This window comes from Bos mutus, chromosome 2 (genome assembly GCF_027580195.1).
Source record: "Bos mutus isolate GX-2022 chromosome 2, NWIPB_WYAK_1.1, whole genome shotgun sequence".
NCBI lineage: Eukaryota > Metazoa > Chordata > Mammalia > Artiodactyla > Bovidae > Bos > Bos mutus.
This window is the reverse complement of record NC_091618.1, coordinates 5,839,222-5,854,968: the sequence shown is the minus strand read 5'-3', so window position 1 is coordinate 5,854,968 and position 15,747 is coordinate 5,839,222. Positions and strand designations below refer to the sequence as shown.

The 15,747-nt window shown below is 58.1% G+C and overlaps 1 protein-coding gene across 1 annotated transcript in view; it reads right to left on the bottom strand.

The window, feature by feature from the left end:
- Positions 1–13,922, bottom strand: part of EPHA8 (EPH receptor A8) — a 33,690-nt gene extending 19,768 nt beyond the window's left edge. Inside the window, exons 1-3 of the mRNA XM_070379290.1 lie at positions 13,829–13,922; positions 8,438–8,502; positions 1,420–2,083 (exon numbers count right to left, since the gene is read on the bottom strand). Of these exons, the coding sequence (XP_070235391.1) occupies positions 1,420–2,083; positions 8,438–8,502; positions 13,829–13,922 (823 nt within the window). The remainder of the gene's footprint in view (positions 1–1,419; positions 2,084–8,437; positions 8,503–13,828) is intronic.
- Positions 13,923–15,747: the final 1,825 nt, after the last annotated feature.

The following is a 15,747-nucleotide window of genomic DNA, read 5'->3' as shown; positions in this document are numbered from 1 at the left end:
AAGGGCCTGCTGGCTGGACGGGAGAATCTGGTCCTGGAGTTCCTGGGCAAGACGACTCCTAAAGTGGACGGGGTGGTCTCTGAAGCCCCCTTGAGCATCATCTGAAACGGCCAGCCTGTGTCCTGCTCCTGTGAGCACCCAGGGGCCTTCCTGCTGGCTAGGACAGAGGTATGGTGCTGAGAGGCCCGAGGGTCCCTCTAACTGTGGTCCCGGGGCCTGTGTAGGAGCAGCTAAGGGCTTTGAGGATATTCTGAGTGTCTTTCAGGGCCCCATCCCAGTCTTCCCCGAGGCTGTCTGGGGCACAGGCCCTGGTCTCTCTGATCCCCACCCAGGAACATCTCCTTCCCCAGGAGAACCAGTGGTTCCCACGGCAGGCTTCACCAGGCTGGGCTGAGTGGCTGGCCTGCCATGTGTCCAGCCCCTGGGGAGATCAAGGGATGGCAGAGGGCAGCCAGGCTAGGACCAGTAACAGCTGGGGCACCAGCTGTGTGAGCTCACCAGCCCTCCCGGTGTTCCTGGGCTGTTGGGGTGCCTGGCTGCACCGATCCAAGATGCGTGTCTGCTGACCACACACACACGCACACACACACACGCACACAGCCTGGACTCTGGGCCCTGCTCCTGGTCTGTGACATGGGAACCCCAGCAGAACACCTGTGGGAACAGGTGCTATTTCAAGACCCAGAGGCTCTCGGCTGTGCCCTCCCCCACATCTCTAGCTGAGTTCCGCCTGCTCGCGGGCAGACACACCCAACGCACCCGGACACACCCTGGCTGTCCCCGCCCGCCTATCTTCACAATGCCCCTGTACGCCACGCGTGCGCTCACCCCGAGCCCAGATTCCAATCGACACCCCCTCCTCAATACTGTGGCAGTTCAGTGGTTCTGAGTCTTGACTCTGGAGCCAGACTTCTGAATTCAAATCACAGCTCTGTGACTTCCCAGCTGTGCGACCTTGGGGAAGTTACTTTCCCTCTCTGGGCTTCAGCATCCTTATCTTTAAAGCCAGGATAATAAAAGCTCCTATTTCACTGGATAGCTTTGGGGATTAAATGCGTTCATACGTGAAAAGCGCTTAGAATACTGCCGGCTGTGGTAGGTTCCATCGCTGTCCCTAACACGAGTAGGTACCCAGTTAGTACACCGCAGTCACACAGGTGCCCAGAGATGGAGCTCTGCACAACACCCACGGAGGAGCTACCTGGCTGTGGTGTTTTTCCCTCCCGGCAAGACACATACAGCACACACACTGGTAGCCTGGAGACCCAGGAGCGCTAGGGCTTCATGCTTCCTCCCAGGTGCTGTGAGCACCACCCAGACACCTGCCGACTGAGCCAACCCTGCCTGCCACCCCCACCCCCCGCCAGCCCTGCCGGGACTGAGCCCAGCTGTCAGCCCACCACGCAGAGGCGTGCTCACCCACGCAGGCGTCCCGCCGCTCCTCGTAGCCCGCACTGCACACGCACTTGCCGATGGGCACCAGCCACTCGCCCTCGGCGCTGCAGTACATCTTGGGCGTGTCCCGCTCCTCGGAGTGCCGCACGCACTGGCCCCGCACCTCCACCAGCGAGGAAGAGTCGGCTCCCGTCACCGCCTCCGAGAAGGCGGCCAGGTTGCGCACCATGGTGGGGCACTTCTTGTAGTAGATGCGGAGGGACAGGATGGCCAGGCAGGCGCCGATGTCCTGGAAGGCCAGGTAGAAGCCGCGCTTGCTGAGGGGCCCCACGCCGCGCACCTCCGTGTTGAGCTTGAGGCGCCGCACGCCCAGGTCGGCCCCCGTGAAGCTCTCGTCGGCCGCGATGGTGTCGATCTTGAGGAACTGGCTTTCCTGCGTGCTGGCGCCCAGGTCGCGGTCCGACTCCAGGTAGTAGAGGTTGAAGGTCTCCTTGCAGGTGCCCAGCACGCCGGGCATGCTGTTGCAGTCCCGCAGGGTGAACTTGATCTCGGCATAGACACGCCGGGCACCGTCACGGGGCACCCAGCTGGTCCGCAGCCAGTTGTTCTGGTTGGGGCTCATGACATTGCATACCTGGTACGTGTGGATGGGCTGGAAGGACTCGTCCACCTCGTTGATGGAGTCCCACTGCGGGCAGAGAGACCACAGCCGGCTGAAACGAGAGGCAGCGGCTGGCCCTCTCTTGCCACAAGCCACATGCACGGTGCTAGGGGAGGTCTGGGAAAGAAGACTGAACATTCTCCAGCCTCAAGGGGCTGACCTTCCAGTGGACTGTCAGCCATCAAGAGGCCAAGCACCCCACACGTGGTTATGGGGAAGGAGTATTAGTCACTCAGTCGTGTCCGACTCTTTGTGACACTGTGGACTGTAGCCCACCAGGCTCCTCTGTCCGTGGGATTCTCCAAGCAAGAGTACTGGAGTGGGTTGCCATTCCCTTCTCCAGGGGATCTTCCCAACCCAGGGATCAAACCTGTGTCTCGTCCATCTCCTGCACTGCAGGTGGATTCTTTACCGCTGAGCCACCGGGGACATCCTGAGGAAGCGTTATCTGTTGCCTTTTCACAGAACCAAGGGGTTCAGACCTAGAGCCGTGTGTCCAGGGTCACATGGCTAGTGAGTGATGACGCCAGGACTGGAACTGATGCCAAAGCCACAAAGCTCTGACCTCGTTTCTACACAGCTACTCTGTCACTCCCAGAGTGGCGTGACTTGCGTGGGGAAGTCAGTGAGCCCACCGCTCCAGTTTTCACATCAGCTGCCAGAAAGATCTTTTTAATTGCATGAAGCTATGTTGTACCCTGGCCTCAAATCCTTCAGCAGCACCCCCCTGAACTGGTGCTTGTTGAGTGACTGTCTGATGGATGGATTCCTCTGCCTTGCTGTGTGTGATGTTCCCTCTGCCCCCACCACGGGCTGCCCTGGCTGCAGGAAAGTTGAGTATGATCACTTCTGTGTCAGGTGCCAGCCAGGCGTCACTGATTCAGAGATAAACCAGTGACCATCACTGACACAATCAACGGAGTGAAAAGGCAACCTGCAGAAGGGAAGAAAACACCTGCAAACCACGTATCTGATACGGGATTAGTATCCAGAATATATAAAGAACTTCTACAATTGAAACGCGAAGAACCAGACAGACCTAATTAGAAAACGGGCAAAGGACACGAATAGACTTTTCTCTAAAGAAGATACACAGATGGCTGAAGCGCATGTGGAAAGATGCTTAGCGTCACCAAGCATCAGGGAAATTCAAATCAAAACCACAGTGAGGTGCCACTTCACACCCATTAGCTATCATCAAAGCAACTGAAAATAACAAGGGTTGGCGAGGATGTGGAGAAATTGGAACCCTGTGTATTGCTAGTGGGAATGTTAACTGGCGCAGCCACTGTGGAAAACAGTGAATGCCAAGAAACTAAACATAGAATTACCACAAGTTCCTCTTCTGGGTGTGTACCCGAAAGAAACAAAAGCAGGGACACAATCAGAGATTTGCACACCCGTGCTTATCGCAGCTCCAAGGTGGAAACGCAAATGTCCCTCTGGATAAATGGACAAACAGAATGTGCCCACTGATACAGTGGGGCACCGGGAAACTCTGACACGTGCCACATGCAACGTGGGGGAACCTTGAAGACCTTATGCTGCGTGAACTAAATCAGGCACAAAAGGACAAGTCCTATATGCTCCCACTTGTATGAGGCGCTCACATCAGGTTCCTAGAGACAGAGAGTAGACTGGTACTTACCAGGGGCTGAGGCGAGAGGGTCATGGGAGTTATTATAGTTTAATGGATACAGAGTTTCAGTCTGGGAAGATGAAAGCATTCTGGAGATGGACGGGGTAACGGTCACATAACAGTGTGAATGGACTTAACGCCACTGAACTGGAGGCTCACAAATGGCTAAGATGGCAAATGTTGTGTTAAGTGTATTTTGCCGCAGGAGGAGAAGGGGACAACAGAGGATGAGATGGTTGGATGGCATCACCAACTCCACGGACATGAGTTTGGGTAAACTCTGGGAGTTGGTGATGGACAGGGAGGCCTGGTGTGCTGCAGTCCACGTGGTCGCAAAGAGTCGGACACGACTGAGCGACTGAACTGAACTAATGAAAAGAATTGCACAAGAAATACTCTCTCCCCGCAAGCCCCTCACATTCTCACAGATAGAGTGTGGAGGCTGTGGGCACTCAGGCTGTGGCAAAACCCCCTGCAGGGCGGAGGCTGGACCCTCCTGCAGGGGTGGGAGAGAAGAGCCCTAGCAGAGGCTGGCAAAGGCCAGCAACGTTCAGCAAGCCCAGTCTGGACACAGACGAGCCAAGCCGAAGACACAGAGTTGAGAAATGAAACAGGAGTCGAGAGGCCTGGGTTCAGTCTCAACTGGCTGTGTGACCTTAGGCAAATGGCCACTCCTCTCTGGGCCCCAGCTTCCTTAGCGGCAGAATGCTGATCGGCCGGGAGTAGTCGCTGTTGGGCTGAGTTCAGTGGACTCCTCAGGGTTCTGAGGAGGGGCTGGGGGCCAAGGGCGGACGGAGGAGACAGGCTCTGGGGCCGCTGTCCTGGGTGCACCAGAGACGCAGGGCCGTGATCTCGCTTGGGCCTCTGTGGGTATTGTCTCTGAACTAGGGACCCTATTGCTTAAGCAGGGGTCAGGGAGGGGAGTTTGGGAGGAGGGGGGAGGAAGCAAAGACCACTCCTCACTGTGCTCTGAGAATCAGCAGGGTCCCGAGCTGTCCCACAAGCACTAGAGTGGGGATCTGGGGCATCCTGAGTCTTCCCTGCCTGACAAAAACCCCTCGATCTGACTTCATCTTGGTCAGCTATATGGTCTCAATCCCCAGCCAGCTTATCTGTAAGAGGGGCTTAGAAAGGCCCCGCTTCAGTGAGACTTGAGAGGATGAACGGAAAAAAAACTGCCCGGTGCTTAGCTTGGGCCTGGCCCTGAAGGGGACTGACACGATGCTGGACTGCCATCATCCCAGCCCCCCATGCCTGCCTCCAGGGACCCCTGGGGAAGCAGACCAGGGCGTGCCAGCCTCACCTGAAAGACTGTATGCTTCCTGCATGCCCCCCACCCCAAGAAGGGCCCCCATGCTGCACCCCACTCTGCAGCCGGGGCTCTGGGCAGCACTGTGTCACATCTGGGGTTAAAGTCGTTGTCACAGTTAATGGAGCACCGAAGAGCCAGCCAGCCGCTCACTGTCTGTTTCCTGCCAGGGACCCGGATAAATTAATCAGCTCGATCCCAGTCTGCTCCAGCCGCCCGAGCGGGGCCAAAGGCCTGGCTTAGCCTCAGGGGCTGCCGCAAACACAGAGAGTGGCACAAATTCCTGGCGGGTGGTACAAGGGCAGAATCAGCCCTGTTCTCTACCTGGGGCACCCCCACTCCATGCCAGGTGCCATGCCCACCCCAGCTGCCTCTCTGGCCCCTGGCACATACCACACCCCCGCCCCCCGTCCCCACTATCCCTATGGAACTCTGTCCCCTTCCAGGAACCGAAAGCAGCAAACCAGCTGTGCATCCCTGGGCAGATCACATTCCCTCTCTGAGCTTTGGACTTCTCATAGGTAAACCGAGGTAGCTAACACCTGCCCCTTTTAGCTACTCCAGGGGCTGTTGAGGATCAAGAGACAATAAAAAGGAATATTCACGAGTGGCTGTTAATTCACGAGGTGAGGTGGAGCATGACCCAGTGCATGGACGGAGGGGTCCAAAGAGAGGGGTGCAGCCTGGTTAGAAGCATGAATTCTGGGGCCAGACTCCCCAGATCTTAGCACAGACGCTTAACCTCTCAGAGCATCTGGTTTCTTGCTGGTACAATGTCCTTTTCCTGCATCATCTCTCAGATGACAACTGCAGGGAGCAGGTTCTGTGATCATCCTTGTGTTATAAACGAGGAGGTGGAGGCGAGGTAAAGGGACTGGCCTGAGTCATGCTGATTAGAGGCTGCAGAGCACCGGCTCATCCAGACCCAGCACCGCTGGCTTTAGGCTATGCGGCCTGCCTGACGGTCTGATAACTTGCTGATGCTGGAGACAGTCATGGATGACCCTTGTACCCAGGGTGCTTAACAGACTCCAGAATCAGAGGGTGGATGGAATCGCAGGGACCATCAACCTCCACCCAGCTACAAATTTATTCAACAAAAGATTCCCAGGCCCCTCCCCAGACCCCCTGGACGGGGCACCTGCATGTTTCACCTGCCAGCCTGGCACGGGTTCAAGATCCAGAGCTTGGAAACAGAGATCTCATCTGGCTTTCTCTCTCCTCTGGGCAAGCCCCACCTCCAGGCCCCGTGCTGAGAGGAGGTGGTCCCTGTTTCAGTAAATAATGCAGGATCGGTTCCCAGCCCTTCACAAGGTGACACGGGGACTCGGTGAGGGCTCCAGGCCCAGAGATCTGAGCTCGCATCCATCACTTGAAACCTGCCTGACGGTGGAAAGATGTTTCTCGCTGCTCTGAGCCTCGGCTTCCTCATCTGTGAAATGGGATGGCTGTACCACTTGCAGGATTAGTAGTGGTGATTAAACGAGATAACGCCCACAAATTGTTAAGAGCTATGTGACTTCTATGGTCGTTCAGACGGTAAAGTGTCTGCCTGCAATGCAGGAGACCTGGTTTTGGTCCCTGGGTCGGGAAGATCCTCTGGAGAATGAAACAGCAATCCAGTCCAGTACTCTTGCCTGGAAAATGCCATGGATGGAGGAGCCTGGTAGGCTATAGTCCACGGGGTCGCAAAGAGTCGGACACGACTGAGCGACTTCACTTTATGTGAATATAAGTTATTTGTTCTAATTCTCAAGTGAAATGAGTAACTCTGAACCACTCTTTTTTTAGGGGGTTTTGCTTGTTTGTTTTTGGCCGTGCCATACAGCTTGCAAGATCTTTAGTTCCCCGACTGGCTACTGAACCTGCACCTTTGGCCGTGAAAACGCGGAGTCCTAACCAGTGGACCAACAGGGAACTCCCCGAGCTACTCTTCACAGCATCCCGCAAACAAAAGCACCTTGCATCACCAGCAAAGTCCAGTCATATTTCTCACCACGCACCCCTGCTTAAAATCCTTCCTACTTCTTGTTACCCTAAAAACCAAGTCCTAAGTTCTGAGTGGGACAGAGGGACAGAGACATCCAGCGCCAACCAGGGGTTCAAGTCCATTCCTGCCCAGCTGCTGAGTCTCAGAGGAGACGCTGACCCAGCCCACAGCCAGGCAGTCGCCTCCTCTTGGGTCAGCCCCTGCCACTGGCAGAGCCAGTTCCCTGCACCAAAGCCCTTCACACGCATGAGCACCCCGGGAGACAGCCAGGCGGGACACACAGAAGAGCCCCTCAAGGGGAGAGGCTGAGGCCCTGGGGGGTAAAGGGACACTCCCAGGGCCCAGCCTTTGTCTTCAGGCAGGGCTGCCGTGCTGAGGCACAGAAGGGGTCCCTCCTGGCTCTCAGGGACCCTGGTCTGCCCCTTCAACTCCCTGAAGCCTGGTGCATGGGGACTGATGACAACAGACTCAGCTTACCGCCACCTGGGGACCAGACCCCCAGAGAGAGAGGAGCTGGGATTGTCCTGACCCCAGTCACAGTCCCCAGACAGCCCAGATTACAATCTTACCCCAAAGTAAAGAAATACTCAAAGATCAGCTCAGTGTCATTGTCATCATTAATATTATGATCACTCTGTCTCCGGAGCCATGGAAGCAGAAGTGTTCATGAAAGAAGTTATGGGTACCAGACATGTTTGTGTCTATGGCGGGCATGTGTGTGTTTCTGATCATGTTTATAGGAGGAAATTTATGTGAGATATAGCCATAATACACACTAATGACAATGATAATGATAATAATACATGTAATGGAGGCCTGTGCTGGGCATGGTGCCAAGACCACGTGTCATCTCCCTTAACCCTCCCAGCAAACCCCAAGAGGTTGCCACGTGCTCATCCCATTCTACAGACAGGGAGACTGAGACTCATGGAGGTGAAGTGGTGACCCAAGGACACTCAGCTTGTGGATGGTCCCACCAAGCTCATGGGCTTGCATTGGCTTTACCACCCTGCCTTCCTGAGATTTAAGAGAATCGGGGGGACCGGGCAGTGCATCCTTGGCTCTGGACTCTCGGGGTTACCATGCCAATGCCCCAGGAGGGCAGAAGGGAGTCACCTGTGAGTACAGGGATCTAATGGGCTGAGCCCAGCATCACCATGGAGGCCAGATGGGCCTGGGACACAGATGTAAGAATCCCACATTCAGGCCTCAGACTGGAAGAAGGGGGAGCCAGCCCTGGACTTGGTTCTGGAATTCCAGAAGTCTGCATGCGCTAAATTTAAGAAGTCAGCAGCTCTGTCTCTGACTGCTGTGCATCCTTGGGTAAGTCCCTTCACCTCTCGTGGCCTCTGCTTTCTTTTGATCTGCCTGATGATAAGACCTGGGCATCACGGCCTCTCTGTTCACAGAGGGACAGCACTGGCCCCACTGCCCATCACTCACCCCGTGAGCTGGATATGTGAGCCAGCCCCAGTCCCCGTGGATGGTGGACGTGTCCAGCAAGTTCACTGCAGAAAAGAAGATAAGAGCACATCAGATCCCTGGGCCCCCCTTCCCCAGTCCCCTAGGACCAGGGTGGCCTGGCCACACTGGCCTGCTCTCAGCCCCGAACACTCCAGCTCCAGTTTCTGGGTCCTTTCTCACCTCACTGGCCTTCAAGGCTCAGTTCAAGTTCTTGCTCTTTCCTGAAGCCTTCCTCCACCACCACAAAATATAATCTTCTCACCTCCCAGAAGACTCAAGTCTTCTCCGAGTGCTAGGCTGCCTCGATTGGGGGGTGCAGTGAGATGCCAGAGGTCTGGGCTTGGTGGTCCGGGAGGTCTGGATCTGAATCACAGCTCTGCCAGCTGGGAGCTGTGAGTCCCTGAGCAAGTTTCCTCCATTTCCGAGCCCCCACTTCCTCCCCTGTAAAATGGGGTGACAGTGATGCCTGCCTTACAGGGGGCTGTGAAGATGACCTGACCCTGGGCCACTTACAGGACATGGTGGCATTCCAAAGCACCCACTGATGTTTGCACTGTAAGTCAAACCTCCACCCAGAGGACTGGACCCAGCTTTCCCATCACCAGGGTCCCCAAAAGGCACCTCGCACCGAGCAGGTCCTCGGCGCGAGGAGGTCCTTGGGCATGGAGGGCTTTGGAGGAGGAAGCACTGCCTCACAGGGAGCACGTAGTGTATGCTGGGCTCTGCTAGGGGAGCTTGCAGTGCCTCATCCGTGGCCCACACGGCAACACCGAAAGGTGCTCATTCCTCTGCCCATTTTCCAGATGAAAACACTCAGCCTCAGGGAAGATCAGGACGACGCCTGGAGCTCCACAGGTGTGACTCCTGGGCTGGCACCCAGAGCACCACAGACAAAGCCGCCAGCCCTGGCAGCTTGAGCCTGAGGAGCAGGAATCTCTGGGTTGTCACAGTGGTAGAGAAAGGAGTGCTGGCCCGAAAGGCAAGTTTACTCTAAGCCAGAGCCCTGAAGGGGACCCTGCAAAGTACCAAGAACAGGGTGAGGAAACCCTGCTTTTAGAATCAGACACTGCTGGGCTCACATCTCAATACAGCTACTTGGTAGCCGGTGACCTGCACTTCACTGAACCTCAGTTTCCTCATCTGTAAAATGGGGATAATGATACATAAGGGTGGGCGACAGTAAACTGCACGCCTGGACCCCATGCTTCACCAAAGCTGGCTCCTGTTCCCTGAGTCCTGGCCCCCTGCCTCTCTCTTGGTACCTAGGAGCAGTGAGCATCACTCACTTTAAGGTGATAAAGATGCACCAAACTGGGAAGAAATCAGGGCTGCTGTGTGTCCTTGGGTAAGTCCCTTCACCAATCTGGGCCCCTGCTGCCTTTGATCTATCTGATGAAAGGAGTCTGGGCTCCGAGTCTCGCAGCTTTCATTTCCCTTTCTCTTCTATCTACCCACCTCTCCCAGCCAGCAATCACTCCAACCAACCTGATCTGCTAACTTAGGAAGGCCGCAGAGGGTTAAAATGGGCCTTCCTGGAACTTTCCCGAAGAGAGGGTGGGTGCTGTCCTCCCGGCCTGAGATTTGCATAGCTCTGCGCCTGCCCCTCAGTGATGGAGACAAGTGTCATCAGGAAATGTTGGGAGTGCGGATGCTCTCATGTGCTGATTTTCCTCCTCTTCCTCCCCTCACTCTCCCCACCCAGCGACAGCTGGGGGTGTTCCAGAGGCCAGCTGGAAAAAGGACTTGCCGAGCCAGGGAGGGCCTTCTGAGCTCTGGCTTGGAATCCCGCCCAGGGGCGAGGGGGTGGCCGGGTGGGACCAGGGGATGGAGGCAACGTCCGCAGGAGGATCTCCCTTCCCCAAGCCGAACCGGCCCCACGCCAGGGCGGCAGGCAAAGAAGCCTTCCCGCCTCCCTCCCTCCCCGGCAATGGCGAGAAAACTGGGTCAGGAGCTCTCTCCTCCTGCTGGCGGGTGGGCGGGGGAGGGGCTGCGCTGCAGTTTACCCCAGACCAGCGGGCTGAGTTTGGGGAGTGGGGAGGAGGGGTGTGGACAGGGACCTGTGGGCTCCCCCGCCACACCCCACATCCCAGATGGGGGTCTTGGAACTGAAGGGCCCCTGGGCCAGCACCGCCCAGACACAACTCAGACCTGCACCCACCCAGGGGCTGCTGGGACTTCTCCCCCTGATCACCCCGACTCTAGAGGCAGAGGCCTGCAGACCCCCACTTTCCAGGCCTTCCCTCCCCTCTGGGAATCCCCATGATCAATCAGCCATGATCAATCAGCCAAGGCGGGGAGCGGGGGAGGGGGGGCTCAGATAATCCAAAGATAAATCAAAAGTCGATTCTATTGGATTCAGAAAGAGCGACCAGATTCCAAGGCTGCTTGTTCCAATTCCTTCCAGACCGACTTCTGTCCATCCCCTCCCTGATTCTCTCTCTGTCCCCCTCTTCCCCATGTCCTGTCCCCTTCTCCTGGGGGGACACAGAGGTCTCTCACAGGAGGCTCCAGGCCCACAGGAGGTCTCACGGGGCTGGAGGGAAGTCCAGGGCTAGGCCCCTCCTGCAGGGACCTGAGTCCCCTTGGAGAGGCCAATGCTTTGGCTCACCAGGGCCGGGCTTTCTCTGTCCTCTTGCGCTGCTGGACTATAGGTCTGTGTGACCCCTGGGAAGTCGATGACCCTCTCTGGGCCCATCTCCCCACTTGCAAATGGAGAACTGGACATTCGGTGTCTCAGGGCCTTCAGGGAAGCAACCACTTAACCTCTCTGTGCCTCAGTTTCCTCATCAGCCAGATGTCTGCAGGCGTCCCTCCCAGGCCTACCTGCCGGCCTGTTCTGGGGGATCAAACGGGTCCCTCCCCTGCTCTGAGAAGCACAGATAATTCCTAAGCCTTTCCTGTTTGACTGAGGAAGGTATTATGCGATTTCTTTTTTTCCTCCCGTGCCGTCACCTTCCCCCATTCCATTTCGCTGAGACTAATACTTAAATTGATTTACATTCCTGGAGGACACGGCGCGTGGTGGTGAGGCTGGAGAATTCGGGGTGGCCAGGGGATGTCAGCTGGGATGTGAATGCCTCGGAGATCACCCCAAATTGGTGGATAATCCACGTCAAAGAGTGATAAGGGGCTTTGAGCCTGGTGGGGTTCGGGGGCACCCCTGCAGGTGCAGGTCCGTCCCCAGCCCTGTGAGGGACCTGGCACAGGGCACTTGGGTAGCCTGGGGGCATTGTCACCTCTGCAGGACCCCCACTGGGGAAAGAGTCCCCTCCCTGAGTTCCCACAGTCTCCCCCGTCCGGTCCTGGCCCTGCACCAGCACAGACTCCTGGCTGTCCTGCGTGGAACCCAGGCCCCAGGTCTCCACCCAGGACCTTTGGACCTGCGAGGGTAACCTGTGCCCAGGCAGGGGCGCCCTGCTGTGCTGATCAAATAGGTGTGGCCGGGCCCTGGCACCAGGCCTGCATGCCTCCCTCCCACCCTTGACAGACGTCCCCCACTTCCTCTCCTGGTGACCTTGCCTCCTCCCCAACTGCTGCCCCTCTCTGGACACAGCCTCTCTCCCAGGCCAAAACAGTCTGCCCTCTGCTCAGGAGCCGGGTCAAAGTTCCCTCCTAGGCGGATCTGGGGTTTGCCAGTCTGGCATTCTGGAGGGTGCTGGATCCTCCTCAAAGAAGAGGGTTGAAGCACGGAGTTGGGGCTGTACCACCCAATGCCCAGGCACTCACTGTGGGCCCTTCAGAATTCCCCTGGGCATCCAACCCAGAGGAAACTGTGCTCAGGCCACAGCTCCCAGACCTCCCAGGCCCCTTGTGTCCCCTTCCCTACTCACCCCTCAGCTCCCGTGCTCTGGTCCCTGCTCCCTGCGTGGCCCGTTTCATTGGTGGTTGAGTTTATGTATATCTGTGTGTGTTGGTGCTGTGCACATGCATTTCTAGGGACACGAATGAGAGTTTGAGGGTCTTTTCATACATGTGGTGTCTGCCCACAATGTGCATATTTTCACACGCATGAATCTTTACATGCACATGCGTGCACCTGTGTACTGGCCGCACTTCTGTGCATCTGACTATTGGGGTGTGGGGGCTGTCCACGCACATGAGTCTCTGCGGGCCTGTGTCTCTCTGTGTGAATCCCAACACGTGGCTGCTGGTGCATGTGTGATTGTGGGTACGACTGTGTCTCTGTGAGCTGCTCGTGTGTGAGGGGTGGATTGGTGGTGTGTCTAAGCATGGATGAGGAACACCGGCTCTGGAGCTCCCTGGAATCTGGGAGTTCATCCTGCCAGGCTGAGGATGCAGCTCTGGAGCCAGGCTGTGAACCCTAGGATTTGCACAGAGCCCCGGGTCAGGCCTTCTCCTGGCAGAGCTGCAAGAGGAGAAGGGGTCCTGGGCAGGGGTCGGGTGAGGAGCAGAAACCAGGGCAGCATCCTGAGCTGGACCTGGGGTGCCCGGTGGACTAAGGGGTGAGTGTGTGTGTGTGTGTGTGTACACTCACGTAGGTGTGCAGCCCTAGGTGTTGGGGGAGCCTGACAGATGCCGCCTCCCGGCTTCCCTTATCCCCTCCCAGATCCTTTTGGTTTCTACTGCTCAGCCCACACCCTCATCCTGCGTCCCCCCGGAGTGACCGGACTTCCCCAGCCTTGTCCCTGGACAAGACCCAGCCCTCCGGCCTTGCCCACCTCAGTCTGTCTGCAGCCTGCTCAGCCCCCTCCTCCCGGGCCCCTTCTCCCCACCGCCCACCGAAGCTGCTTCCCCTGGGGCTGGCTGCTGTCCTTCGCCCCCACCCCCAGCCCTCCAGCCCAGCCCACTTCCAAGACCCTCATTCCCTGCCCTTCACGCCCGTCTTCCCCCAAACCCGGTCCTGTTCTCTGGTCCTCCTGCCTCCCTTCCTGGTCCCCATCCCTGGACGCCCGGCGCTTCTCTTCAGCCCCCTGAACCTCCCCCTGCATCCTGGGTCCCTCTGTCCTCTGCCCCACCGCGTGCCCTGCCCTGCCTCCTCTCTCCCCTACATTGCTTCTCTTGTCTGCCGTCCTCCGGTCCGGTCCCTTCATCCTCAGTGTCCGATCCTCAGTTCCCTGTCCCCAGCTCCGAACCCCTGAGTCCCGTCCCCCTGTCCCTCGTGCCTCTCTGTCCCTCATCCTCAAGCCCTCGGGTCCCTCTCCCCCCAGCCCTGTCCCCGGCGCTCCGTCCCCTGACCCCGGGTGTCTCGCGGTGCCACCCCTCCCCACCCAGATCCAGGGATCCCAGCCCCTCGGGCACCGGGGTCGAGGGGAAGGAAGTTGAGCCTCTCGGCGGGCTCGCTCCGGCTGCTGCGCGCGCCGCGCCCCCGGCCCCTCGGCCACCCCCGCCCCTCCAGCCGCCGCTGCTCACCTTCGCCGCGCGCCGCGGACACGCAGGTGGCCGCCGCCGCCGCGGCCGTGACGACCCAGAGCGCGGGGGGCAGGCGGCCCCGGGCGGGGGCCATGGCCGGGCCGGGCGGGCGGGCGGGGGCGCCGCGCACCCTGGGCTCGGCCGCGGCCGCCCGCGCGTCGGCGCGCTCCCTGCTCTCCCGCACACCCGGCGGCCGGGCGCACACACCGGCGCACACGCCGGCTCGCAGCGCACACGCGGGCACCCGCGCCCGCCCCTGCCGCCGCCCCGGGCGGGGGCCGGCCTGTCACGGCGCCGCCGAGCCAATCAGCACCGAGGCGGGTGCGGGGGGGACACGGAGCCCGCACCGCGGACACCTACCCGCGGATACCGCCGCCCGCCCCACGTGCGCACGCTCGCGCCAGCACCTTCACCCCGCGCCCCGCGTGGACTCAGCCGCCGCGCACCCAACCAGGGGTCCGGACGCCCGGCAACACACTGACCCACCGGTTGGGGTCGGGGGAGGCCCTGCGTGGATAGACACGGACACGCTCACTCTTACACACGTGACCCTCAGGCACACGCATCCCCCAACAAACTGCCTCGTACGCGGTGATGTGCACACACTAGTTCACGGACGGAGGCTCAGACACTGGCTTAGAGACAAACTCACGAGCGCTTTTAGTTAAAAATGCTCTCCCCTGCCCCACCCCCCAATGACTGGGCACCCCGAATTTAGGTGAGGCCTTAGAGCCCCTTGATCATGAGCTCGGCACTCAGGGACCCGACCAACGTTTTAGGGCTGGCTTTGAGGAAGTTTCTAAACCTCCCTGAGTCTCAAGGTCCATGTCTGTAGAACAGGGATAAGAGGGTCTGTGTCCTAGAGTGGATGTGAAAATTATATGCAAGGACCCAGGTAAGGTGCCCCTCCGTCCGCCAGGCACACAGCCAGGTGGCCAGCTTGGCTGAAGGCGGTTACCATTCCCTGCTTCTCCTCCCTTGACCTTCCCCACTCCAGTTCCAGGCCCAGGATTAGGGATCGCCTCCTGGAGGGTGGGGGGAGGTTGGGGGGCGGGGAGGCTGCAGTCTGTTGGGGAAGGACCGGAGAAGGGGCTCCCTCCTGAAGCTGACTCTCTCCCCAGGAGCACCGGGTGGGCCAAACTGTCTGGGAAGCAGAGATCTGCAGTCCTGGGGGCTGGCCAGCAAGTGTGTGCCCACCAGGGCAAGTTCCACCTCTGCCTCTGACTTCCATCTGCCGCTCAGCACCCTCTGAATGTATTTCCACTATTCTGCTCCCTGGGGAAGAATTGGACCCATGGCTGGAGGTTACACAGGATGATAAAGGCCATTTGGGGATTCTCTCGGCGTCGCAGACTCTGCCTTAACCATTTTATAAACTTGCTCTACTTTAAGCCTCGCACAACCCTGCAGGGGAGGTGCAGCTAAGAAAACTGAAGCGCACAAAGGCCATCATTTGCCTGAGATCGCACAGCTGGCTAAACGCTGGAGAGGTACTCAGATCCAGATCTGCCGGACTCCAAAGCCCACTTCTTTTCCTGTGCGTCTTTCTTTGTTACAGAAAGGGGAAGACGGCTTGTATTAGGAGCCCTTTTTGAACGGCTCAGACCAACTGCCTCAAAGATGTAGTTAGCCCCTTGTTACCAGAGGCATTCAAACCGACACTGGCTAGAGACTGCTCTAGGAGGCTGGGGTTCAGGGGAGCAGACTGGACTAGACCCAGAGAGGCAGACAGGCAGGCACGCTAATGAAACCTGCCAAGGGAAGTGTTCCCAGCTCCAGTCAACTTTGCCCTGGGGGTATCAGCCCAGTTTTCTGCATTTTCAAGAGAAGCTGTATATCTGGGCTTTTAGTATTTAAAGTTACTAATGCAAACATTTTAATTACAAGTGTGTGGAAATCTGTGGAGAGGTGTCCATAGG